Raw genomic sequence first — 27,404 nt, 5'->3', positions numbered from 1 at the left:
GAACAAATGCTTTTAAGAGTGCTTGCGTAATGGATGTCCACTGCAATACAAATTCAGCAAGATAGTTAACCAATTAAGAGCCTGGGCTACTACAATGGATGTGGGAATGGTTTTCTCCACACATTTCTTAGAATTCATGTACTCACTACTGTAGGAAGTAACAGCAGATGCTGGTTTTCACCAAAGATAGACACAAAATGCTGGAGTAGCTCAGCGGGTCCAGCAACATCTCTTTAGAAAGGGAATAGGTGATGTTTCGGGTTGAAACACTTCTTCAGACTGAGTCAGTGGGGAGAGAGACGAGAGATATGAAAAGGTGCAGAAATATATATCGATATAATTAAAAGTCTCATCATGACCATTTCTTGTTTGCACTGTGCTTTGATTTTAGAAAAAACGCTACCACATCTGGCTGTGATTTTTTGGCCATCTTACTCAGAGTCCTCCCCCGCTGCATAGGCCCCGAGGATTTTTCCCATCGATGAAAAATAAAAGACTTATTGATGTTTAAAAATTCTTGAGATTCTCTCTCATGTGAATCACTGCCACAAAGGCCACGCCCCTTCTGGTGGGAGGGGGAGGAACTATAAAACCGGGAAGTGTGGGCGTGGCTCAGTCTGTCTGTAAGATGATGAGGGAGAGGTCACGAACTCACTGTCTGAGCTGGGAAACTACAGAACACTGTGAGTATGCAATGTACTTGAATAAATGATTTGTTAGCCCGTAATGAACATGAAATGAGCAATGGCAATGGAAATGAAGTGAAATTGCAATCAGCTGTTTGGCTTGAGCCTGCCCTGTGCTTGAAAGTGCAATGGCAATGGAAATGAAGTGAAATTGCAATCAGCTGTTTGACTTGAGCCTGCCCTGTGCTTGAAAGTGCAATGACAATAGAAATTAAATGAAAATGCAATGAGCTATTCAGCCTGCCCTGTGCTTGTAACTGCAATGCAATTGGAAATGAAATGAAATGAGTTGTTTGGCCTGCCTGAAACCACTGATTTTGGCCCACAAGGCCCCTATTAGCCGAGAAACCAGTCCCTTTTGCCTAAAATGCCCCTATTAGCCCAGGAGGTGCATTTTAGCCCTAAAGGCCCGTGCCCGGCCAGGAAAAGTGCCTTTCACTGAGATGTCACTCAGATATTTTTTTAAAGTCCTTTCGGCCCATCAGGCCTGTACTAGCCCAGGATTCCCTTCGGCCCATCAGATCAGATCGGCTGTGTCTCAAAGTATTCTCACAGAGTCTCCCCTGAGCTGCCAGAAGGCCTGAGTGACTGAGCTGCCAGCCCACCAGGCTTGAGTGACTGAGCTGCCAGACCAAGAATCCATTCGGCCCACAATGTCCATACTAGCCCTCTGGAATCCAGTCCCTTCGGCCCACAATACCCATACTGGCGCTGTGGTGTTTATCTTATTTGTGTGGTGCATGGTAACTCAAATTACACGGCACGAATTGGTGTAAATGACAATAAATGTCCTTTGTCCTTTGTCTGTATCAGATTCAGATTCAGATTCAGATTCAACTTTAATTGTCATTGTCAGTGTACAGTACAGTACAGAGACAACGAAATGCATTTAGCATCTCCCTTGAAGAGCGACATAGCAAACGATTTGAATAAAAAAATAATAAGTGTCCATTGCTGGTGATCTGCATCGAGGTAAAGAGTGACAGCCGCCGGAAAAAGCTGTTCCTGTCTGGTTCGGCAACGGAAAAGCGCCTCCCGGATGATTAAACTCCACCCCTTTGCTGAGCGCCCTTCTGCTTTGGACAGACTCAATGGAGGGGAGCGTGGAACCGGTGATGCGTTGGGCAATTTTCACCTGTGCCTTTGGGCAGAAGTTGCCATTACTGTGATGCAGTTTAAGGATGCTCTCGCAGAAGTTCACCAGGATCTGAGAGACAGATGGACCTTCTTCAGTCTCCGCCTGATGGCCTTCTTGATCAGAGTGATTGTGGGTGACTGAGCTGCCAGGAACCTGAAGCTAGAAACACGTTCCACCTCCGTGTTAATGTGGATGGGGGTGTGCGTGCCGCCTCTGGACTTCCTGAAGACTGAGCTAAGGGCAGGTTGTTGTCAGCCCAAGAAGTCCATCCTCGGCCCACAATGTCCATACTAGTACCATGTACCCTTGGAAAAGCCCAGTCCCTTCGGCCCACACTGGGGTCTGTTGGTTAGAAACCCATACAGAGGGCGCTCGATGCCCAGGTTGAGTTTTATCAGTTTTGATTATGGTTTGTGTGGTGCAAATTTTCACGGCACGAATTTGTGTAAGTGACAATAAATGTCCTTTGTCCTTTGTCTGTATGATGGGGGTAAGTGCAACTGGGCGGAAGTCGTTGAGGCTTGCCGCAGTGGAGTGTTTTTTGGCTTTAAGGCAAGTGGGGACCAAGTGACAGGTTGAAGATGTCAGTCCAGTGACGCCGTAGTCCTACTCAGTGCCACGTACACGTCGTAGGGGGTGAGTGTGAGGGGTTGGTGATCGGCACGTAGCACAGCCTTGATGGCTGTCTCTAGATTGTCCCTGTCAAAGCGGCCTGTATGGAGTTTTGTAAGTTCTCCCTGTGACGCCGTAGGTTTTCTCCGGGTGCTCCAGTTTCCTCCCACACCCCAAAGACGTACAGGTTTGTAGGTTAATTGGCTTCGGTAAAATTGTAAAAATTGTGTCGGGGGATTGCTGGTCGGCACAAACTCAATGGGCCAAATGGGCTGTTTCTGTGCTCTATCTCTAAATTAATCTAAAGTAAAGATGACGTTTTGGTTTGGGACACTTCTTCTGGCTGGAATCTGGGTTCTTGCAGAGTGAGTGGAGGGCTGAACGTTCAGGGGGGGAGAGGTTAGAGTGAGAAAGGGGAGTGGAAAATTTGAGACGGTTGATGTCCCGCTGGCTGTTTAAAATAACAAGATCTAAAGCAAGTAGATGGCCATGAGGGGGAGTCCAAGAGGAGGGAGAAGGGGTTATCACGGGGGGGGGGTGAGGAGTCCTTCTCATGGAAAAACGCTTTGAAGCGGAGGCGACGGACGGAAGAAGAGCTCCACACTGTGGCGGACGCAGAACTCATTGAGATGGGAACGGAGGGGAACAAAGGGGAGCCTCTGCTGAGGACAGACCGTTCGGTATCCAGGAGGAGGAGGTCAGGGGGATGGTGAACACACGGCAAGGATAGAGGTTGGGGCAGGAGGAAGGCAGATGAGTGGACGGAAGCCGAGGCGATGTCTGGTAAGGGGGTGGAGGGTGGTCAGGGAGGAGGGGGGTATGATGACTACGGTATGGATGGGGAGGAGCTGGGGTCATATGATTTAAGGGGGATAGGGAAGGCCCAGTAGACCAACCACTGAGGTTCCCTGTGTTAGGGGGATGAGCACTAGGACCCAGTTAAATAAAGTGTGTGATTTGAAGATAATGAATGGTGCATTTATCTTTTGCCTTTGGGACGAGTTTAATTCTTCCTGATTTTAACTTCAGCACATATTATAGTCTCAGTTAGCTCTGGGTAATAAATCTTGGCAGTCTCACGATATTTATCAGCAGATCTGAGACTAATCTAGAAAACGTTTTTAACTTCTCCCAACACTGATCATCCACTCAACGTAGTTACAAGGAAACGCGGAGGGGTTTGGAAATCAAATGAACCTCTTGGCTTCCTTCCTTTCCCCTGCGGATGGACCTTCCCCTCAGCAGCACCGTGTTCCCTCATCTCTATGGTGTCAAGGAGAGAGCACTTTAACACCGTCGGCCTGTCTGCTGGCAGGCAGTGTCCAAGTATAGTGGCAAGCGAGAGTTCATGCAGCTGCTGTATGGCCACTGCAGCCTCTGTCTGTTCATTGGGAGAAAACCACAGAAGTGAGTAAGTCAAGTGAGGTTGTCCCAATTTAACAAATTTCATTGTGGAAACAAGTAACAGCAGATGCTGGTTGAAATATATAAAAGGACACAAAGTGCTGGAGTAATTCAGCAGGTCAAGCAGCAGCTCTGGAGAACATGGATAGAATAACATTCTTAAGTCTGAAGAAGGGTCCTGACCCGAAACGTCACCTATCCATATTTTCCAGAGATGTTGTCTGACCAGTTGAGTTATTCCAGCACTTTGTGTCCTTTTATGTAAATCAGCATCTGCAAGTTCCTTGATTCTACATGTGTCGAATATTACCCCAGCTTATGAAAGGACAGATCAGAAGCCTGATAACAGAGGGGAAGAAGCTGTTCCTGAGAAGGATGAAGGTTTCAGAGAAGGAATTTGAACTAATGTAATGAAATGGAAATGCAAATGCTGGTTTATTCCAAAGAGAGACACAAAATCATGGAATTTGAGCTGGCAGCCGAAGCATCTGAAGGCACAGAACCAACACTGGAGTGATTAGAACACATCTCACTGAGCTTTGCTGGCTGTAAATCTCTGCCTTCTGTGCATGCACTTCCGGGCTCATCTGTCTTTGTTCCATTGTTGGATTCCACATGGAGTCTGGCAGCAGGAATCCTGCTGGAATTCCCCAGGGTTATTCTGGAATATTGAACCAGGACAGATCCAATGCAGAATTCAAACATCTGTTAATTGCAATGGTGATAACAGATCTGCAAATGTGGAGGTGACAGAGGTATTTTGCTTTAATTGTTTTACTTTAATGTTTTTAATTATTTGTGAATTTTTAATTCACTACTTTATCTCTCCCCTGATTCTACGTATCAGGGGAGAGATACGTTTTTTGCCTTCCATCACAGCGAGGAGGAGATGCGCTGGGATGGATGTCTGTGTAAATTGTGTTGTGTCTTGGGTCTTTTTCTTCTTTTTGTATGTATGACTGCAGAAACAACATTTCATTTGGACCTCAACGAGACAAATAAATTGTATTGTATTGTATTGTATTCCAATTATTTTAAACAAGCGGGTGGTGGGTATGTGGAACGAGCTGCCAGAGGAGCAGGTTGAGGCAGCTACTATAATAACATTTCAAAGATATTTGGACAGGTGCATGGATAGGAAGGGTTGAGAGGGATATTGGCCAAACAGGGGCAGATGGAGTAGTGTGGATAGGCATCTTGGTTGGCTTGAGCAACCTGCTCTAAAGGGCCTGTTTCCGTGCTGTATTGGCTCTCTGGGTTTGGATGTCACTGAGGTGACTGGGTGTTACTGAGAGAGTCCTACAAATTTGGCTTGTACTCGCTAGAATTTAGAAGATTGAGGGGGGATCTTATAGAAACTTACAAAATTCTTAAGGGGTTGGACAGGCTAGATGCAGGAAGATTATTCCCGATGTTGGGGAAGTCCAGAACTAGGGGTCACAGTTTAAGGACAAGAGGGAGGTCTTTTAGGACCGAGATGAGAAAATCATTTTTTACACAGAGAGTGGTGAATCTGTGGAATTCTCTGCCACATAAGGTAGTTGAGGCCAGTTCATTAGCTATATTTAAGAGGGTTAGATGTGGCCCTTGTGGCCACAGGGATCAGGGGGTATGGAGAGAAGGCAGGGATGGGATACTTGTATCTAATGGCGGTGCAGGCTCGAAGGGCCGAATGGCCTACTCCTGCACCTATTTTCTATGTTTTTATGTTTCTATGAAAGGAATGCTGTGATTTGATGTGCGACCTCAATGGGCTCAAGGCTACAAATATAGTCTTTGAGTTCTAAAAGGCTGGTTCCCATTAGTTTGAAGGCTTGACCTAAATCTTTCAAAACAAGATCCCTGTGACCATCCAGTCCACTGTATCTATGGCTGTGTCAAGTTATCTAGCCATCCTCTTTGCTTTCTACAATATGAATGCAACTGGCCAGTGCACAGTAACAGAATGCTTACTTCAGTATCTATAATATTTTGAAGCCAAAGTTTATAGAATCAAGGGGGGTTGTTTTATTTGCTTGAAAATTAACACAAAGAAATTTCACTTGAGCCTTTTTGAGTTAGGAGCTTCTTCAAAGCAATCCCAGTGTGGCACAGTGGTGCAGTAGGCAAGCTGCTGCTTTACAGTTCCAGAGATTCGGATTTGATGCTGTCTGTACGGAGTCTGTACATTGGGCACTTTGAGCACTTGGGCATTCTCCGGTTTCCTCCCACATTCCAAAGACGTACAGGTTGTAGGTTAATTGGGTTCTGTAAATTGTCCCTAATATGATGGATAGAACTAGTGGATGGGTGATCGATGGCCGGCTTGGACTCAGTGGGCCGAAGGGCCTGCTTCCATTCAGTAAACTCTAAACAAAACTAAAATTACCGATTCACCCAATTCTCTTTTATGGGGCTATTTATTCAATATAAATTATTTCCGATTAGTGCAATTTGGGAAGAAATAACCAAGGTGATGTTAACTATCACCACAGGGGAAAGAGAGACTGATAGCACCAGATCAATCTGCTTTAGATGTCAGTAGATACCTATATTTTTTTGGCATAGAATAAAGGTGCTGAGCTAATGTTAAGGAACCGGTTCAAAATCAGGTCTAATGGTGATAAGGGCACTTGCGGAGGTCAACATGATTAAATGCTCCTGGAACATTATCTGCTCCAGGAATCATGGAAATGTCATCAGTATAATAATACTGATCATGGATGAATAATATAAATGTCATTGATAGGTTAAAATCATGGACATTTTTGCCTGATTACCTTGGGTAATTGTGATAAATTGCTCAGAAGTACAGCTTGAAATGTTATGGCACATATACAGGCCTTTTGGCCCATTGAATCCATGTCAGCTCTTGGTGGACGTTCCATTCCCCCGCTCATTTTCCACAGCCCTCCAATTATTTTCAACATGAGAGTCTAACCACCTTTCTTTGAGATTTAACACAATTGCCATTGAAATGGGCGGCACGGTGGCACAAAGGTAGAGATGCTGCCTTACAGCATCAGCGACCTGGGTTCAATCTTGATTACGGGTGCTATCTATCCTGTGACCTGCGTGGGTTTTCTCCAGGATCCCCGGTTTCCTCCCACACTTGTCCCCAGTGTATGTAGGACTAGCGTTAGTGTACGGGGTGACTGGTCAGCGAGGGATGTGGGAATAATGTATGGCACCCGAAGAAAAGCCACACAAATCGACCTCCACACAGACAGCGCCAGAGCTGAGCTTAGTAGCTGGGTTGTGAGGCTGAAGGGCATCTGCCCACTCACTGTGTCCCTCCTCGAACACAATCTGGACCCACAACTTCTGCTATCCAGAAGGAAAAGAATAGCAAACACACGTTCCCCTCGAGGTCACAAAACCCTCCTGATTTGAAAATATATCAGCATCCTTGCATGGCTGCTGGCTGAAGCAACTAAACTCACTGTTTGCAATTTATTGCAAGGTTCACAAAAACAGCTTCCCACTATCATCTCAAGGGTGATTAAGGATGAGCAATAAACATTGGCCTTGCCAGCAAAATACACATTCCATGTTTGAATATAAAAACTGGTTGATTTTATTTTGTGTTAGCTTCGATCAAGTCAAGAATTTGTGAGATTAATTCTGAGTAAAGATTCAACCTGAATTTGTATTTTTATCTGATAAAAACAAATCTAAAATAGGCTAATCTCTCAATATGCTTAATCTAAGAACTTTTGAAAGAAACAATGCAGGTAAATCGTCAAGAATATGAGATAAGTTTGTAATTAACATGACTGAACATAACGCACACAAAAATTCAGAGTTCTAAATATAAAGTAGGAGGATTTAAAACAAATAATAGAAAGGTGAAATAGACACAGGAGTAAAATGGACATAAATGGCTCAATTGTCGATATTGTGGATTATGGCTGTTTCACTTATAACAAATTTATAACTTGCTCTCAGATATCTACTGTCTCTATTTATTCTCGGGAATCTGAAATTTTCATTCACCTGAAAGAAGAGGCTATTGAAAAGAGGCAAATAACTGTATTTATGTAGCACCTAATTCTGGCCCAAATTCTTCAGATGGCAATGCAGAAACTGCCTATTGTAGGCGTTGGGAAAATTTCCGCACGTTCCCACTCCCAGGCTGAACACAAGTGTATTTTGCTGCCTGTGTAGGAAGGAACTGCTGATGGTAGTTTACACCGAAGATACCTGCAGATGCAAAATGCTGGAGAAACTCAGCAAGACAGGCAGCAGAAAAGGTTGGTGACATTTCGGGTTGAGACCCTTCTTCAGACTCAAGAGACTGAAGAAGGGTCTCGACCTGAAACGTCACCTATTTTTTTTCTCCAGAGATGCTGCCTGACCCGCTAAGTTACTCCAGAATTTGTGTATTTTGCTGCCCATTGATAAGTCTTTGAATGTCCTGGCATGATCATTTGTAAACGTACAGAAATCCAGAGGTTGCTGTTATTTATACATTACTGCAGCTTGCATTAGTGCAGGAGCGAATCTGAATGAAAGAAATCATTCCCTTCCTGAGCCTATGCCAACAAGTAAGCCAACTTTGTGCATTGAAGGCTTTGGTGGGATGTGAAATTGCGCTGTTCTAAGGGGAGGCGGGTACATGCCAACTGAAGCTGATGATGAGAGAAAGACAGATATGCAATCACCCTGGAAAATGAAAATTCTTCCTTCTGTGAAGAAGCAGGCCAACGAGAAAACTAAAAAGATAAGTTGCTCAGGTCAGTTTCTTTATGCAATTTGATTACTCTTCATAAGTTCATGTCAGGAGCAGAATTAGTCCATTTGGCTCATCGGGTCCACTCTACCATTCAATCATGGCTGATCTATCTTTCCCTCTCAACCCCATTCTCCTGCCTTCTCCCCATATCCTTTGACACCATTATTTATTAAGAATCTACCAATCCCCGCCTTAAAAACACCCAATGTCTTGGCCCCCACTGCCGTCCTTGGCAATGAATTCCATTGGAAATATGTCAGAATTCACAGCCTAGATATCTAAGATATGAACGTTAACCAACCCAAATGATGAGAAAAGATGAGTTGAAATACTTTGCTTTCAAGTATAGTTCTAGCTGCCCTGTTTTGAATGGATTAAAGTTTCACCGTGTCAAACAGATGAGGTGGATGCATCTCAATAAACAACTTAAATTTTTCTTTGCAACTCAATTCTTCATGGACTATGTAGTAGGAAAAGATTAGTGTTTTTTTCAATTTATTAGTTGGCATATCATTTCAATTTCCTGCGTTAAAGTACTGATGATCCATTGAAACTTTAGTCAATTTGTTAGTGGTATTATTTTCTGAGACTAAATGGTACAGAATTAGCGATACAGTCACCAGCACTGGAAGATACCCTGAAGGGATAACAGGAGAGCACTTACCTGCCTGATTAGTGATGATGGTGAAAATTGCAAACTGTCTGGGGACCATACTCTCACCGGAAACCCCATTCACTGACTCGATTTCAAACGTGTAGTTCATGTGAGCAAGAAAATCCACAACGGTCACGGAGGTATTCGTTAGACCTGTGTTACGGGGCAAAAATCGCATCCCGCCTCCACACAGCGAGCATTTCTTTGGGCTCAAGCCGCACATCTTACAGATGACGTTGTAGGTCAGGTCCTTCCGTCCCCCTGTGTCAACTGGTGGGCTCCATTCCAGGATCAGCGAGGAGTCATTGATGTTAAAAATTACATTTCGAGGGGTAGAAGGGGGCCCTGGGGGGGGGACAAAAGATAAAAGAGAATATTAAAACTACTTCAGTTTCAGCATCACTGATTCTCAGAAGAGTCCTGACCCAAAACATCACCTACCCATGTTCTCCAGATATGTTGCCTGACCTGCTGAGTTACTCCAGTACTTTGTGTCCTTTTGTGTATAAACCAGCATCTACAATTCTGTTTCTACTAAGCTTAAATCTATCAAACCAAGAGCACCATGGTTTTTAGATATGTTAGAACTCCGATTGTATTATAATATAAAATAAGAAATGTGGAGTACCAAGTCATCTTAAACCTATAATAACACAGGATATTAATATTGAAATGTCAAGGCTGCTGGCTCCATTCAGTCTGAAGAAGGGTTTCCTATTCTGGAGATACTTCACCTATTCTCCAATACTCCAGCATGTTGTGTCAATTTTCGGTATCAACCAGCATCTGCAGTTCCTTCCTACACTACATAGCTCCATTTCCTCAACTGCTTCTGTGGACAATCAATCCTACATTTTTGGAATAAAGTATCCACTAATTGCAATGCAATGAAATATTATTTTCTTCCCAGTCTGCAAAAAATAAACCCGTGAAAAGTTGCCGTGAAAGGCATGATGGTGGATCGCAGGTAGGAGTGTAGCAGATGTGTGTATTATTATCAATGTAGAGTACAAGATGGGCAAAACATGAACACAATATATTAAGATGTAGCCTTTAGCCAAATTCAAATGGAATTTGAATTGAACATCCAGGGACAAAATGGCTCACTTCTTACAAAAACAAAAGATATTTCTTCTTTTACATTATGGAGATTATTCCAATCCAGACCAGAGCTCCTCCTTGTTATGCCGATAATCCTAAAATGGAAAGAGTTTATGGTAGACACAAAATGCTGGAGTAACTCAGTGGGACAGGCAGCATCTCTGGAGAGAAGGAATGGGTGACGTTTCTGATCGAGACCCTACTTCAGACTAGGAATTTATGGTAGTTGAGTTCAATTACTTGTGGATATTAGTCAAGGGAAGAACATATTTCCTCATTTAGGACCAATTGTGGCTAAAAATAATTTAATTTTGCTCTCTTGGTACAAATGTCAAAGTGCAGGAATGCTGTTCCTTGGAACCAATTCAATGTCATGTTGCAGTATGCAATGTAAAGCTATGATTTCAGTGCACTACACAATTCTGTATTAAGCAGCAAAGCACACAAAGTAACAACAAATGAAACTTATTCAATCAGTAACAGGATCGCTAATTTGACCTACTGCAAAATGACAAGGTACAGACGCAGCTCAAAGGAACAAGTAAATAGATGACTGATTTTGCTTTAAATAGCACACATATTTCCCTTAAGGTTAAATGGCAATAGCAGTTTAGTATTCAAAATTGCATTCTTCGGGTATTCGTGCAGCAATTATCAACATTTATATTGCTTGGAAGCTTGATGTTATATCTGATGACAAGATAACCTATGCCCATCTCCACAGGGTTGCCAGGCCTTAATCCATTTGAAGCTGTCTGTTTGTGCCTTAGCTATTACAGTACATTCCTGGATGGGCTTGCTCTTCCTCTCTTTAAACCATACCAGTGCTTCTTAAACTATTTCAGTGTCATTCACCCTTGAGTTTATCACAAAATGTCATTCACCCGAGACAAAATTTTCTTAAGATTTTTGATAATTTCCTTTGTGTATAATATATATAATTTATTTTGTCACATGAGCAAAAAAACATAAATTAACTCATTTCTTAAATGTTTATTTTATTCAACTTTAAGACCATCCTAAAAATATGTAAAAACTAGGAGTGAAAAAAAAAGTTTGATTACCACTTGAGTTGAGAAATCATTCTATTAGAATGATAAAAAAAACCATTCGAACACTGGGTCTAAACACTGGGCTTCAGCCCCATCCTACCCTTTTGGGCTTTGATTACTGCAGTTTTTTTCTTGGAAAATAGCTCAAAAAACCATGGAATTTGTGATCTAATATATTAGTATCCAACCAATAAAACTTTCTATAACTCTCCCCGACAAAAGCTCACAATACCACCAAATATCAACTTTGGTAGCAAAATTGCTACAGGCAATCCTCCTACGGCGATCCTCCAGTGTTGCCATTCATAAATTTATGATACCACTAGCTCGTCTGGTCTTCCCTAAAAGGTTCTATTACAGTAAATTTGGGAAATATCCTGCTACTTTGAAATTAGAAAACCATAGGTAGAGAGAAACCCACATATCAAATTTCCAGTTCCACTGCCATTAAAACCTATAAGAGGAGCTTACTAACCACTTTAATGACAGTGCCTTTTATAAGTATAGAAAAAAAATATATATATATGTGTATATATATGAATAAATTAAGTAATTCACTCTTCATTCACCCCTCTGGTTTCATTCACCCCAAAATGATTTCATTCGCCCTTGGGTGAACCATTCACCAGTTTAAGAAGCACTGAACTAGATGATCAAAGATTGTCACACATGAGTGGCGGCACAGTGGTAGAGTTGCTGCCTTACAGCGTCAGTCACCCAGCATCGATCCTGACTATGGGTATTTTCTGTCTGGAATTTGTATGTTCCTCTTGTGGATTTTCTCCGGGTGTAGGAGAGTGTTAGAGTACGGGGTAATTACTGGTCGGCGCGGACTCGGTGGGCTAAAGGGCCTGCTTCTGCACTGTATCTCTAAAGTGTAAAGAATTACTTTTTACCAGACCATCCACATTTCAGTTGCCTTACACATTGCTTCCATTTTAAAACCTTATTTTCAAATCCTTTCTTGGTCGAGTCTCAACGTACTTCATTGACATCTTCCAGCCTTTTATCTCATCTCTAATTCTCTGTAGGTTCAATCATTCCGCCATGGTTAGCCAGACCTTCCATTTTCAAGGCAGTAAGTTCTGGAATTCCTTCTTTACAATTGTTCAGTCTCTCAATCTTTCTCAGACACAAAATGCTGGAGTATCTCATCAGGTCAGACTTCTTCTATCTGAAGTCAGGTCCCGATCCAAAATGTCACCTATCGATTTTCTCCAGAGATGCTGCCTGACCTGCTGAGTCACTCTACCATTTTGTGTCTATCTTTGGCATAAACCAGCATTTGCAGTTTCTTTTTTTTATTACTTTTTAGCTCAATCTTTCTTTCCTTCTGTAGATTGTGTCTTAAACTGAACTCTGAACAAGTTTTTGGTCTTCTAACCCCAACATTTCCTCCTGCACTAAATATTTGTCTCATTACTCCAAGATCATGTTGGGATATTTCAAGTGTTTTTGCCAATGGAAATTGTTCCTTTTATATTGCTATGTAATGATAATTCCATGGCATGCTTTCTTTCCTCGTTGTTTCCTTAGTTGGGAGATATGTGTAAGCCTATTGCTTTCCATTTGTAGGCTTACAGAAAATGCAGGGTTTGTTTGCTGGTGAATCAAACTGAATCAGTTCACAAAATATGAACAACATCACTCATTCCAGGCAGATGCTGTGATTGTCACGACAATCACAAATCTCCCCAGTGAAGTTCCTGGGAAAAGCAGCTCCATAGCCGAGCCACCTCTTTTGATGTCAGTAGAAGGGATCAATTTAGTCCTAACCTACAATTTTGTCCATCTCTGCTGGAATTCTCCTTGACACAGAATCTGAAACATTTTAGTTACAAATTATTCTGGGGTAAATTGCTGCCTTGTAATGTCAAAAATAAACACGCTACTCACCAGTTTAAAAGTACTTTGCTTATTCTACTTTTTATTCGTTGTAATCTCATCTCTGTACTGTACACAGCAAATTTGGCAAATGAAGAAGACAGATAAAGAATGTGAATATTCAGCATTCTGTTTTATAAGTTCAAAGCATGACCAGGGACTACAGATGCAGAACTCTATCTGGTATCTCCTCTCGTTCCTAACTGCTGCTCTAAGATCAGGTCGCCTCTCTGAACAAAACGGAATAGGTGACTGAAGAAGGTTTCCGTCGCAAAAAGTGACCTATTCCTTTTCTCCAGAGATGCTGCCTGACCCGCTGAGTTACTCCAGCATTTTGTATCTATCTTCGGTATAAACCAGCATCTACAGTTCCTTCCTACACATAGAGAATACTGGAATTCCTTCTTTAGGATAGGCATCTGGGAAAAATTGGCAATGAGTTAAAAGATTATTTAAATACACAACAAAATAGGAACATAATATACTGGAAATGCTCAGCAGGCTTGGCTGTATATGTGGAAACAGAATTAATCTTTCACATCAATGACCTCTCATCAGATGTTTCTCTCTTATTAGTTACTCCCTCATCTTGACAATCCTGTAATTCTAATGAAAGGCCATCAAACCAAACTATAATTGTCTCTCTCCCTTCACAGAGGCGGCCGACCTGCTGAGTGATTCCAGCACTTTGTGTATTGCTCAAGATTGCAGCATCTGCAGTTCCATATTTTGTGACAATTATCTCTCTTTTCTCTGTGGAGGCTGCCTGACCTGCTGAGTGTTCTGCCTGATCTGCTAGCACTGTGCTTCCAGTTCAGATGCATTATTTTATGTTTGTACATTTTACACATATCATCTCCTTTGGGTTTGCTCATGATGTGTTAGGATATATGAAGATGTACTCAAGATATGTGAACAACACTTTGGTTCCTGCAGAATGGAGTTTAGTTAGGATGTTACATTTGTGAATAAATACTCAAGCATTTCCCTTTCCAAAACACGACAAAACCATAGTGCACAAATAAAATCATCCGTGGATCTTGCTTTGCCACTTTTATTTCTCATTTAATTTAATATGTAGAGTTGAAAAAAAAATCCTTGTGATAAACATTAAAAAAAAATGATATTCTGAGAAAGATAAATCATTAAATGTGTAAATAATTTCTAATGTTTGTGAGCTGTGTCCTACTCTGATTCTCAGTCTGAAGAGGAAACTTGAATTAGAAACATCTGCATCAATTTACCATGTAACTATCATAACTGTGAATTTCCATCTCACTGATTAATAGAGATCATCTCTCTCTATGTAATCTTCTGCATCTTAAAGACTGTAAAATGTCTCTCCTCAGCCTCCATCTGGCAATTAACTACTATACATAATCTAATGTCTACCTCTATAAATAAAACACTGATTTTTGACGAAATCTTAACAAAGAATCTGCTCTCCAACTGATATCATTATCTGTGTGAAACCAAGGCTGTATGTTAACACCTTTATCTCCTATCAGTTACATCCTTGCCAGCACATTTACAAAACTGTAACGTCCAGGTTCAAGAACAGCTTCTTGCCAACTACCATCAGGCTATTGAATGCTAAGAAATCCAACTAAACTTAGAACGGCCTGAATTGCACAAGGGACTTCGAGCTTTGTTTTGATTTTTTTTTAAATCATGATTTTTCTAACAGAATGTTTTAAATGTTTGTTTATGATATTATCTATTGAGTTCTGTATTTGCAAACCCGTTGTGCTGCTGCTGCAAGTAAAACAATCACTGTTCTATTTCAGTGTATATGACAATGAAATAGGCTTGACTAATGGACACAGTGCTGGAGTAACTCAGCAGGTCAGGCAGCTGTCAATAACAAAACTGCTTGAGTAACTCAGCAGATCAGGCAGCATCTCTGGAGAACATGGGTAGGTTACGTTTCAGATCAAGACCCTTCTTCAGACTGATTGTAGGTGGGAGGGGAGGGAAGAGGCCTTGCTCTTCCATGATATTTCCTCACGTGATGTCACTTTACGCCACCCTGAAAGAGTTAGTTATTAATTGATTGTTGTCATATTTAAGCTTTCCTGTTGTAAAAAGCCAATTATAATGCATGATGGGATTTGGACAACTCCCATCATGACAAAGGTTTTTTTTACTTAAGTTGACACAGCTCACTTACAAGTTTTTTTAATGCAAGTTGAAGAGGTTAATCAGATAAGAAGGGGCCAGAGGATGCCATTGGGATGACTGGCTTTTGGCAAAGAGTGAAAAACAACTCCATCTTTGGAGGTGGATAATGGTTTCTTATACATTACATCATGCAATTGGTTTTATGTCTGTACGTATATAAGCTCGGGTTTTCTGGTATTTCTTTGTGTGTGCTGCTGGAGATTCAGACGTAAAACTGTTGCCTCTGGGTCTTTAGGTCCACACCCGTCAGACGTTAAATTAAAGCTTTGTATGGTCTTAAGAATTTGTACTTTGTCTATCTTTTTAAGAACTTTTACAACCCCACCTCTAAAGAAGAGTCCCGACCCAAAAAGTCACCTACCCATGTTCTCCAGAGATGCTGCCTGATCTGTCGAGTTACTCAAGCAGTTTTGTTATTGGCACATCAATCAATTTCTGCATTTCTTTGTTCCTACACTCTTGACTAATGTTCCTCTCCAATGCCTTTTATTCCCCTTGATGATTTTTTGTTAATTTTATTCATTAATGTTCATTAAATTTCTGTCTTTCTTCCTCCCTCGTAATCCTTTGAAATCCATTCTTGGTGTTTTGAAGTGTACTCTTCATATTTGCTTGTTATTATTTGTTGTGAACACTGTATGAAGTTGTAATATTCAGTAAAAAATTCTAAGGTTGTTTGCTGTACATGTCTCTTTTCTCCAACAGGTTGAAAACAGTATACTGATGGCACATTGGCGCAGCGGTAGAGTTGCTGCCTTACAGCGCCAGAGACCCAGGTTCAATCCTGACTACAGGTGCTGTCTGTATGGAGTTTTACGTTCTCCCTGTGGGGGCGTGGTGCCCCAGTTTCCTCCCACTCTCCAAAGATGTACAGGTTTGTGGGTTAATTGGCTTTTCATTAAAATGGTAAATTGTTCCTTGTGTGTAGGCTAATGATAGAGTACAGGGTGATCCCTGGTCTGTGCAGACTCGGTGGGACGAAGGGCCTGTTTCCGCACTGAATCTCTTAAAAAATGTCTAAAAAAGACAGAACCCAATGCTCGGAAATAAAATTGGACGTTCAACTTGATTACAATTATGAGGCTAGAAATGGAATTGCAGAAGAACTTTTTAATCAGTTTTATTTGTGTTGAAAATGTACTTTAGCCAGAGTGAAACTAAAATGATGGTTTTACATTATGGTGTAAATTCAACCAGGCACTTCCTTGTGTTGATTGTCCTTGCACGCTTGGCGTGATTTCTGTGTCACTTCCTCAAGGGAGGATGTCATTTCCCTGTGCTGCTTTGAGGAAATTAGACCAGGTTGCCCTGGGAGTGACAAATGACAAATGACAATTTGGTCGTCACTGCACACCATTATATTGAGAGCCTCTAAGGTCAGTGCCTTACTTTACTTTCGTTTAGTTTAGTTTAGAGATACAGCGTGGAAACAGGTCCTTTGGACCACTGAGTCAGCGCCGGCCTGCCGACCAGTAGATTAGCACTATCCTACACACTTGGGACAATTTCCAATTTTTACCGAAGCATATTAACCTACAAACCTGTACGTCTTTGGAGTGTGGGTGGAAATTGGAGCACCCAGAGAAAACCCGTGTGGTCAAGGGGAGAACGTACAACCTCTGCACAGACAGCCCCCATAGTCAGGATTGAACCCAGGTCTCTGGCGCTGTAAGGCAGCAACTCTACCGCTGCCCACTCTGCTTTTTAGTTCATTTTCAAGCTCAGATTTATTAATGTCACAAGTACCCAGGTAGAGTGAAAAACTATCCAATCAGTTCAGGAAATACCATACATAATTGCAATCATGTCAAACACAGTACAATAGATGGAGCAAAGCGGAAGACACAGAGTGCAGAACTGAGTTCTCAGCATTGTAGCGCACCTGCTCTAGAGACAAAGTCCAATGTCCGCAATGGGGTAGAGGTGAGTCAGACTGTCCCCCTAGCTATGGAAGGGCCGTTCAGAAGCCTAATAACAGAAGGGAAGAAGTTGTTCCTGAGTTTGGTGGTGCACGCTTTCAAGCTTCTGTACTTCCTGCTGGACAGGAGCACCGAGAAGAAGAAATGACCAGTGTATGCACTTTCAAGCTTGTGTGTTTTCTGCCTGACAGGAGCGGGGAGATAGAAGACATGATCTTCTGCACTCCACTCTCACTAAGGAACACCAATCACCTTAATGCCTGTCCACGAAACTTGGTCATAATATCTGGAGGCAGTAGCCCGAAACTGTCAAGTTCTTATCCTTGACCCTGCCTCCCTTCCTCTTACTTCCCACTATCAGTCTGAAGTCTGTGAAACGCCACCAAGCCATTCCCTTCATAGATGCTGCCTGATCTGCTGAGTTCTCTCCAGCACTTTTGTGTTCTACTCCCACTATTCTAATTACGGATCCTGCCTCTGGGGCATCCATCCACCTAGACTACTCACTGAGGCTAACACCTGTCTGCAGGCCATGAACCTTTCAGAGGACCACTGCAATTCCCCTGCCTCCCAAAACCCAGACTACTGTCAATATTGTAAAATGGAGAGTAATCACTCTTAACGGGAAACTGAGAAAATGGGATGCTCATTTGGCTGGCACAGGTTTGATGAGCTGAATGGCCTCCTGTTTTTCAACATTCCTCTATAGACTTGCCTGAACAGGATAAACTCAAACAAGCTCTCTAAATCATTTTAACAACTCTGAACTTGAAGGCTCCAAGATGGTGCTGGAAACATGGCTTGTGGTCTACTGTCTGACACTCTTGTACTTAGTATGATAGTGCCTAATATATAGTAGAGTGTCACTGAACAATGAGCAAAAAATAATAATTCCACTGTACTTTGTGGTGCAGCGGTAGAGTTGCTGCCTCACTGCGCCAGAGGCCTAGGTTCAATCCTGACTACGAGTGCTGCCTATACAGAGTTTGTACCTTCTCACCGTGACCACGTGGGTTTTCTCTGGGGGGGCTCTGGTTTCCTCCCACATTCCAAGGGCGTACAGGTTTGTAGGTTAATTGGCTTTGATAAAAATTGTAAATTGTCCCTAGTGTGTAGGATAGCATTAGTGTAAGGTAGGGGTCGCTGGTCAGCGCAGGCTCAGCAGGCTGAAGGGCCTGTTTCCCACCTGTATCTCTAAACTGAACTAAACTAAACATGACAGTAAAGTAAAGCTGAACCATTGATTTTTACTCCGGTAACACTGAGTTAAATAGCTACAAATAAAGCAGGATTTTTTAAGAAGCAAATGGTGTCTCTAAGAACTGCATAAACGAATCAGCTAATCACACCTTGACAAGTGTCCATCTTGTAGGTGAGTATTGCGTGGGGATGATATCTCCCCTGCTCAGCAGCTTGCTTTAACAGCTATTACCACCATGCGTGGGTTTGGACTTTCTAACACTTTGATTTGCATTATAAATATCACTTTTGAAGCATGTAATGAATAAATACAAAATTGCACATATCATGCAGTTCTACAAAGGATCCAAAACATCGAGGGTTATATCTCAGCTACTAATGAGACAAAATGTTTTCACAGCTAGGATGGAACTCCAGCAGCCAAACAATTAGGTAACAAGACTTTACTTTCTCAACGAATCAAAGATTAACAAGACGGAGGCTGGATACAAGTTTATTTGAAAGTGCCACCAAAAAGCTAAAAACTGGATAGATCTAAATCTACAAAAGGGAAACCAAATTCATCTTTAGACAAAGTGTTAGAGTAACTCAGTGGGTCAGCCAGCATCTCTGGAGAAAAAGGATAGGTGACATTTTGGGTTGGGCCCCTTTTTCAGACACGGTCCTGACTCGAAGCAGCACCTATCCTTTATCTCCAGAGATGCTGCCTGACCCGCTGAGTTACTCCAGCATTTTGTGTTTAACAGTTATGCACATAGACTCTGATGAACAATATTGTATTGTTTATCTTTGGTATAAACCAGCATCTGAAGTTCTTTCCTAGAACATGGATTGGTGATGTTTTGGGTTTGGACCCTTCTTTGTTCTTCCGTCTGAAGAAAGGTCCTGACCCCCTGAAATGTAGCCTCTCCATGTTCTCCAGAGATGCTGCCTGATCTGCTGAGTTGCTCCAGCATTTTGTGCACTTTTATTGCAAACCAGCATCTGCAGTTCTTTGTTTCTACTTTTATCTTTTAGGAGAGCATGAATAAATAGCACTATGTACCTCTGAGGCTTTCATCCATCAGAATCAGTCAATTGTAATATGTAAATTCAAAAGTCATTCGCACATGGAGGACCACAGTTTATGTATATAAATTGCACAAGGGCAGGACTAGTTTGGTGTCAGGAAGGTACTTCTTTCCCCTGAGGACGGTAAGCCCAGGGAACAAGTTGGCAGATCATGCAGTGAGTGCTGATTGATTGTATCTCTACAAACATCAGCTGCATGAGCTGCTGGCTGTAGCCAAGATCATCCACTGTACAAGGGGAAGCTTGACGGCTGTATCATGGAAACCTCCTGGTGCTGCTGATAGGGTCTCAGAGCTGGCAGCTTAATCAGTTGAAACAAAGAACTGCCTCCTCCATTGCCAGAGTGAGGCCACACGCAACTTGGAGGAACAGCACCACATTTTTCGCTTGGGCAGGTTACAACCCAGTGGTATAATTGTTGAATTCGCTATTTTTAAGTAACATCTACTCACACATGCCTCCCCTCACCCCTTGACCCTTTCCTCCACCCTAGTCATTTTACCAGTTCCACAGTTCGTCCCTCATTGCACCCCCCTTGAGATCACACTTTCCCTAGCTTTAGATCATTTGTGGTCGGCCTTGATTAGTCCTGGTCTTTTCTCACTCTTCACCCCCCATCCCTTGTCTGAAGAACGATCCCGACCCGAAATGTCACCTATCTTTTTTTTTATGCTGCCTGACCCGCTGAGTTAAGGGCCTGGCCCACCAGCATGCGACTGCATACGGCAAGCGCGACCTAACGTGGTCGCTTGAGCCGTACGGTCCCTCTTCGATCGCCGGAGCCGTATGGAGTTGTGCGGAGCTGGGCTCCGAAAAACTGACACTCCAAAAATTCCGCGCGGCAACGGCCTGCCGGCCCACAGCCGCATTGAGGCCGTACGCACCGCCTCGACGCCGTACGCAGTGTCTTGACGCCATACGTCACGCGCAAACATCCCGCGGACTTCGCTCGAACTTCACGTCAACTCGTACAGGATCACTCGACCTCCGCGCGGCCCCCGCTTCCGGTTTGGACGCGCTCGCCGCATGCAGTCGCACGCTCGTGGGACAGGCCCTTTAGAAACATAGACATAGAAACATAAAATTAGGTGCAGGAGTAGGCCATTCGGCCCTTCGAGCCTGCACCGCCATTCAATATGATCATGGCTGATCATCCAACTCAGTATCCCGTACCTGCCTTCTCTCCATACCCCCTGATCCCCTTAGCCACAAGGGCCACATCTAACTCCCTCTTAAATATAGCCAATGAACTGGCCTCAACTACCCTCTGTGGCAGAGAGTTCCAGAGATTCACCACTCTCTGTGTGAAAAAAAAGTTCTTCTCATCTCGGTTTTAAAGGATTTCCCCCTTATCCTTAAGCTGTGACCCCTTGTCCTGGACTTCCCTAATATCGGGAACAATCTTCCTGCATCTAGCCTGTCCAACCCCTTAAGAATTTTGTAAGCTTCTATAAGATCCCCTCTCAATCTCCTAAATTCTAGAGAGTATAAACCAAGTCTATTCAGTCTTTCTTCATAAGACAGTCCTGACATCCCAGGAATCAGTCTGGTGAACCGTCTCTGCACTCCCTCTATGGCAATAATGTCCTTCCTCAGATTTGGAGACCAAAACTGTACGCAATACTCCAGGTGTGGTCTCACCAAGACCCTGTACAACTGCAGTAGAACCTCTCTGCTCCTATACTCAAATCCTTTTGCAATGAAAGCTAACATACCATTCGCTTTCTTTACTGCCTGCTGCACCTGCATGCCTACCTTCAATGACTGGTGTACCATGACACCCAGGTCTCGCTGCATCTCCCCCTTTCCCAATCGGCCACCATTTAGATAATAATTTACTCTTGCACTTTGTGTCTATCTTTGCGTTAATTCTGCTTCTCTTTACACATATGCTGCCTCGGCTTGCTCAACGTTTGGGCATTTTCAGTTTCTGACCATTCTTCTTCTGAGGTCAAAAGGCAAGATACATTTTTCCCTAAACTTTCTTACATCTCCCATACCACGTGTGCTTGGGGTTGGGTTCAGGGCTTGGAGGGCAGGGTGGTGGTGTGATTTTAGTTTTGGTTTTAGAGATACAGTGTGGAAACAGGCCCTTTGGCCCACTGAGTTAGCGCCGACCAGTGATCACCCATACACTAGCTCTATCCTACACACTAGCGATAATTGTTTTATAGAAGCCAATCAACCTACATATCTCACAGGGAGAACGTAAATACTCTGCATAGACAGCATCCGTGATCGAACCCGGGTCTCTGGTGCCGTTAGGCAGCAACTCTACCGCGACACCACTGTACCACCCAAATTGTGTTAAAGTTACCCAGAGGTTGGGAGTTGGGCTCCATCAGCTGGTCCTATTTGATGCAAACCGATAGTGGCAAAAATAGCTCAAATGAACCAATTAATACCAAATTCATGCATTGCAAGCAACACCACTTGGCCACTTGAGAAACCTCCCATATTTTCAGATATTGAAAGGAAAATATTCAGATGGAGGACTATAAAAATAACCTACAAAACTGTTGTGTTCTTCTATCATCTCTACATGGTGCACTTCAAACTGTTCTACTTTTCCGGCTAACACAAAGTGTTATGTTTCTGCAGGATGCCACCATCTGTCTATTTGAGTAGAAAATTAATAGTCTGCTTGGAATGGATTCAGAGTGGACACGAACATCTGCTTCCAAGCTCAGAACAAAAGAAGCAAGAATCGTTTTTAATTATTTCAAGAGCAAAAGGAGAACATTGAGAATAAAGTTCTCTACACCTCTTATAGAAGTGTACAAAATCATGAGAAGAATAGATCGGGTAAATGCACAGAGTCTTTTGCCCAGAGTAGGGGATTCAAGAACCAGAGGACATAGGATTAACGTGAGGGGCGAAGGATTTAATAGGAACCCGAGGGGTAACTTTTTTACACGAAGGGAGGTGGGTGTTTCGAATGAGCTGTCGGAGAAGGTAGTTGAGGCAGATACTATCGCAACGTTTAAGAAACATTTAGACAGGTGCATGGATAGGATGGGTTAAGAGGGATATAGGTTGAATGCAGAGAGGTGGGTTGGGGCATGTAGGGCTGAAAGGCCTGTTTCAACGAGCTTGAGGCTCAGTTAGTGGACGAACTTGAGGCTCAGTTAGAAATTGGCAAGTATGATGTTGTGGGAATTATAGAGACATGGCTGCAAGAGGGCCAGTGCTGGGAACTGAATATTCAAGGGTATACCTCCTATCGAAAAGCCAGACAGGTGGGCAGAGGGGGTGTGGTAGCTCTGTTGGTGAGGAATGAAATTCAGTCCATTGCAAGGGGTGACATTGAAACTGGAGATGTGGAGTCAGTACGGATAGAAGTAAGGAATTGTAAAAGTAAAAGACTCTAATGGGACTTATCTACAGGCCCCCAAACCGTAGCCTGGACATAAGGTGCAAGTTGAATCAAGAGTTAGAATTGGCATGTCGTAAAGGTAATGCTAGGTTGTTATGGGAGATTTCAACATGCAGGTAGACTGGGAAAATCAGGTTGGTACTGGACCCCAAGAAAGGGACTTTGTGGAATGCTTCTTTGATGGATTCTTAGAGCAGCTTGTACTGGACCCTACCAGGGAGAAGGCAATTCTGGATTTAGTGTTGTGTAATGAACCGGATCTGATAAGAGAACTTATAAGGATAAGGAGCCATTAGGAAGTGGTGACCATAAAATGGTAAGTTTTAATCTACAATTGTAGAGGGAGCAGGGTAAATGGAGGTGTCAATGTTAGAGTTGAACAAAGGGGACTATGGGGCCATGAGCGAGGAGCTGGCCAAGGTTCACTGGAAAGATACCCCAGCAGGGATGACAGTGGAACAATGGCATGTATTTCTTGGAATAATACAGAAGGTGCAGGATCAGTTCATTCCAAAGAGGAAGAAATATTCCCAGGGGCGACCGTGACTGACAAGGGAAGTCAGGGACAGTATAAAAATAAAAGAGATGAAATACAATTTAGCAAAGATGAGCGGGAAGCATGAGGATTTGGTAATGTTTAAAGTGCAACAGAAGATAGCTAAAAAGGCAATACGGGGAGAAACTACGAAGGTAAGCTAGTCAAGAATATAGAGGATGGTAAAAGCTTCTTTAGCTATGTGAAGAGGAACTGAAGGAAATCCACATTAGGCAGGAAATGGTGTTGGGTAGACTGATGGGACTGAAGACTGATAAATCACCAGGGCCTGATGGTCTGCATCCCAGGGTACTTAAGGAAGTGGCTCTAGAAATCGTGGACACATTGGTGATAATTTTCCAATGTTGTATAGATTCAGGATCAGTTCCTGTGGATTGGAGGGTAGCTAATGTTATCCCACTTTTGAAGAAAGGCGGGAGAGAGAAAACAGGGAATTATAGAGCAGTTAGCCTGACATCGGTGGTGGGGAAGATGCTGGAGTCAATTAGAAAAGATGAACTAGTGGCACATTTGGATAGCAGTAACAGGATCGGTGCGAGCCAGCATGGATTTACGAAGGGGAAATCATGCTTGACTAATCTTCTGGAATTTTTTGAGGATGTAACTAGGAAAATGGGCAAGGGAGAGCCAGTGAATGTAGTGTACCTGGACTTTCAGAAAGCATTTGATAAGGTCCCACATAGGAGATTAGTGGGCAAAATTAGGGCACATGGTATTGGGGGTAGAGTGCTGACATGGATAGAAAATTGGTTGGCAGACAGGAAACAAAGAGTAGGGATTAATGGGTCCCTTTTAGAATGGCAGGCAGTAACTAATGGGGTACCGCAAGGCTCAGTGCTGGGACTGCAGCTATTTACAATATACATCAATGATTTAGATGAAGGAATTCAATGTAACATTAGCTAATTTGCAGATTACACACAGCTGGGTGGCAGTCTGGACTGTGAGGAGGATGCTATGAGAATGCAGGGTGACTTGGACAGGTTGGGTGAGTGGGCAGATGCATGGCGGATGAAGTTTAATGTGGATAAATGTGAGGTTAACCACTTTGGTAGCAAAAACAGGAAGGCAGATTATTATCTAAATGGTATCAAGTTGGGAAAAGGGGAAGTACAACGGGGTCTGGGGGTCCTTGTTCATCAGTCAATGAAAGTAAGCAAGCAGGTACAGCAGGCAGTGAAGAAAGCGAATGGCATGTTGGCCTTCATAACAAGAGGAGTTGAGGTTTGGAGCAAAGGGTCCTTCTGCCATTGTACAGGGCCCTAGTGAGACCACACCTGGAGTATTGTGTGCAGTTCTGGTCCCCTAATTTGAGGAAGGACATTCTTGCTATTGAGGGAGTGCAGCGTAGGTTTACAAGGTTAATTCTCAGGATGGCGGGACTGCCATATGCTGAGAGAAAGGAGCGGCTGGGCTTGTATACTCCAGAATTTAGAAGGATGAGAGGATAGTTTATTGAAACATATAAGATTATTAAGTGTTTGTACATGCTAGGGGCAGGAAACATGTTCCCGATGTTGGGGGAGTCCAGAACCAGGGGCCACAGTTTAAGAAAAAGGGGTAAGCCATTTAGAATGGAGATGAGGAAACACTTTTTCACACAGAGAGTTGTGAGTGTGGAATTCTCTGCTGTAAACATTAGCCAGAAACCGTGTTTGATTTAAACACATCTTTAATGAGCACTAAAGCTTAACAGCGTTGATGACAACAGATTATCAGTGCATCCTAGCAGCTCGAACTGGCAGTGCCAGGAACGAGTGTTCGTATAAGTGTTACAGTGGGGTGGAGTTAGTGATGCTGGCTTATGTGTGATTGGTTCACATGCACCATCAATCTACATCTGCCTCAGAGGGCGGTGGAGGCCAGTTCTCTGGATACTTTCACGAGAGAGCTAGATAGGGCTCTTAAAGATAGCGGAGTCAGGGATATGGGGAGAAGGCAGGAACGGGGTACTGATTGGGGATGATCAGCCATGATCACATTGAATGGCAATGCTGGCTCGAGGGGCCGAATGGCCTACCCCTGCACCTGTTGTCTATTGTTTCTATGCTGTAGGACTCTCTGATTCTGTCCAAAAGCTGTAAATGTGCTAAAAATTAGTGCCAGAGTGTTCTGTTCCACAACCAAAATTCTACTCCATCAAAGTAATTTGTCTTCCATGTTCATAAATCATTGAGCAAATCCCCAGGTCTACATAGATCATCAGGCGTTAATTTACAAAACGTTTACATCGTCCCATGTTCCCATTGATTTACATCATTGTATCATCACCAGGGACAATCTGGAGTGACACTAGCAGCCTACAGTACCTGCCTTTACAATGTGGGAGAAAATCCATCAGGTAACAAAGAAAACATACAAACTCAATGTAGATAGAACAGGAGACCAGAATTGAACCTGGGGCGCTGGAGATGTGAAGCAGAATTTTTAATTTTGTTTACTTTAGTGTAAATTAGAGATACAGCGTGGAAATAGGCTCTTCGGCTCAACAAGTCCGTGCCGAACCCAGGTCCAAACCAAGGCAGCAAATCTACAGCTGCGCCACCACGTCACCCCTAAATTCTACTCATTACACCATTGTGTTATTCACTTTATCTCTAATCATGTGTGAATATATTTGGTCTTAGTCTGGTATCTCCAGTTTGCATGTGATCAGAAGCAACCTCCCATGCTTTTTAATGGAAGCACTGATTGTTTTAAGACAATGCAGGCGACGATTTAGTGACAGGCAACAACAACGATGGATTATTTTATCAAATACAACACTGTGTCTGCAATTGGTTTCTAAAACTGAAGAACAAACTAGAATCTTGCAGATGGGTACAAACTATGCTCATCTTAGCTGCGATATCACTTCTGGGCAATGCCTTGTTCACTGGACAAACTGCAACCAAAAGAATAACAGATAATTTAGCATCTCTTTGTCCCATTAAACTGTAAAATTAGAGATTTAAACAAGTGTTCTTGTATTTTGCAGACATACATAAGGATGTGTGGTGAGTTCAGCATCTACCTTTGCGACGGGGGTTTAATTGGACATTGTTTTCACAAATGGTTTTTCTTTCAAACACGCAAAGTGCTGGAGTAGTTCAGCGGGTCAGGCAGCATCTCTGGAGAATGTGGATAGTCGACATTTCTGGTCGGGACCCTTCTTCAGATCCCTAATGAGTCTGAAAAAGAGTCCCAATCTGAAACTTCTCCAGCACTTTGTGTCCTTTTGTTTTGTCCATATCTGCAGCTCATTGTGTCTGGTTTTACTTTCAAATTGGTTCTTCCTAACACTATCATGAAAGGAGGGCAAAAACTTGTTGCATGCAGTTTTATTCTATATTTCTGCAGATTAAATATTCGCCTGTGAGGGAGAATGTCAAATTCAGGATCTAATTGCTGTACAGAAGAACCACAAGGCTGATTACCAGTGCTGAAACTCTGGGCAGATTCGAAAAACATCAGTTCATAACTATGCAATGGAAAAGATTAATCCATTATACAGTCAAGTTAAACCACAACTAGGGCAACGATACAGACTGGACCAAAGACATTTACATGCATGGGCTTAGTATCAGTCTGCGCTGAGGAATGGAGTTATAAAAACTGGGGTCATTCCAAGGAAGACACATATACATTTATAAAGGGATCACAGGCTTCCGTGGAAGTACGAAATAGACTGTCATTTGTCATTTGTAATCAAGTATTAGTGCGTTTGTTTGTTCACAACGGCCGTGAAAAATCAATTATGTTTCACAGGTAAATTCACAAATTATTATTTTTTTAATCTTCTGCAATCTTGATCTTTATTACCAACATACCAACATTCTTGTTACTGTTTTTTTTACACCTTGTGCCAGAATCTAA

At 42.7% G+C, this 27,404-nt stretch overlaps 1 protein-coding gene across 1 annotated transcript in view; it reads right to left on the bottom strand.

Moving 5' to 3' along the window:
• epha6 (eph receptor A6) overlaps nt 1–27,404 on the bottom strand; it is a 486,126-nt gene that overhangs the window by 128,655 nt on the left and 330,067 nt on the right. The window contains exon 5 of the mRNA XM_055644571.1: nt 9,219–9,554. Coding sequence (XP_055500546.1) covers nt 9,219–9,554 — 336 coding nt within the window. The remainder of the gene's footprint in view (nt 1–9,218; nt 9,555–27,404) is intronic.

The sequence above is a fragment of the Leucoraja erinacea genome, chromosome 13 (assembly GCF_028641065.1).
Source record: "Leucoraja erinacea ecotype New England chromosome 13, Leri_hhj_1, whole genome shotgun sequence".
Taxonomy (NCBI): domain Eukaryota; kingdom Metazoa; phylum Chordata; class Chondrichthyes; order Rajiformes; family Rajidae; genus Leucoraja; species Leucoraja erinaceus.
The sequence above is the reverse complement of the archived record's forward strand: the minus strand, read 5'-3'. Positions and strand labels throughout refer to the sequence as shown.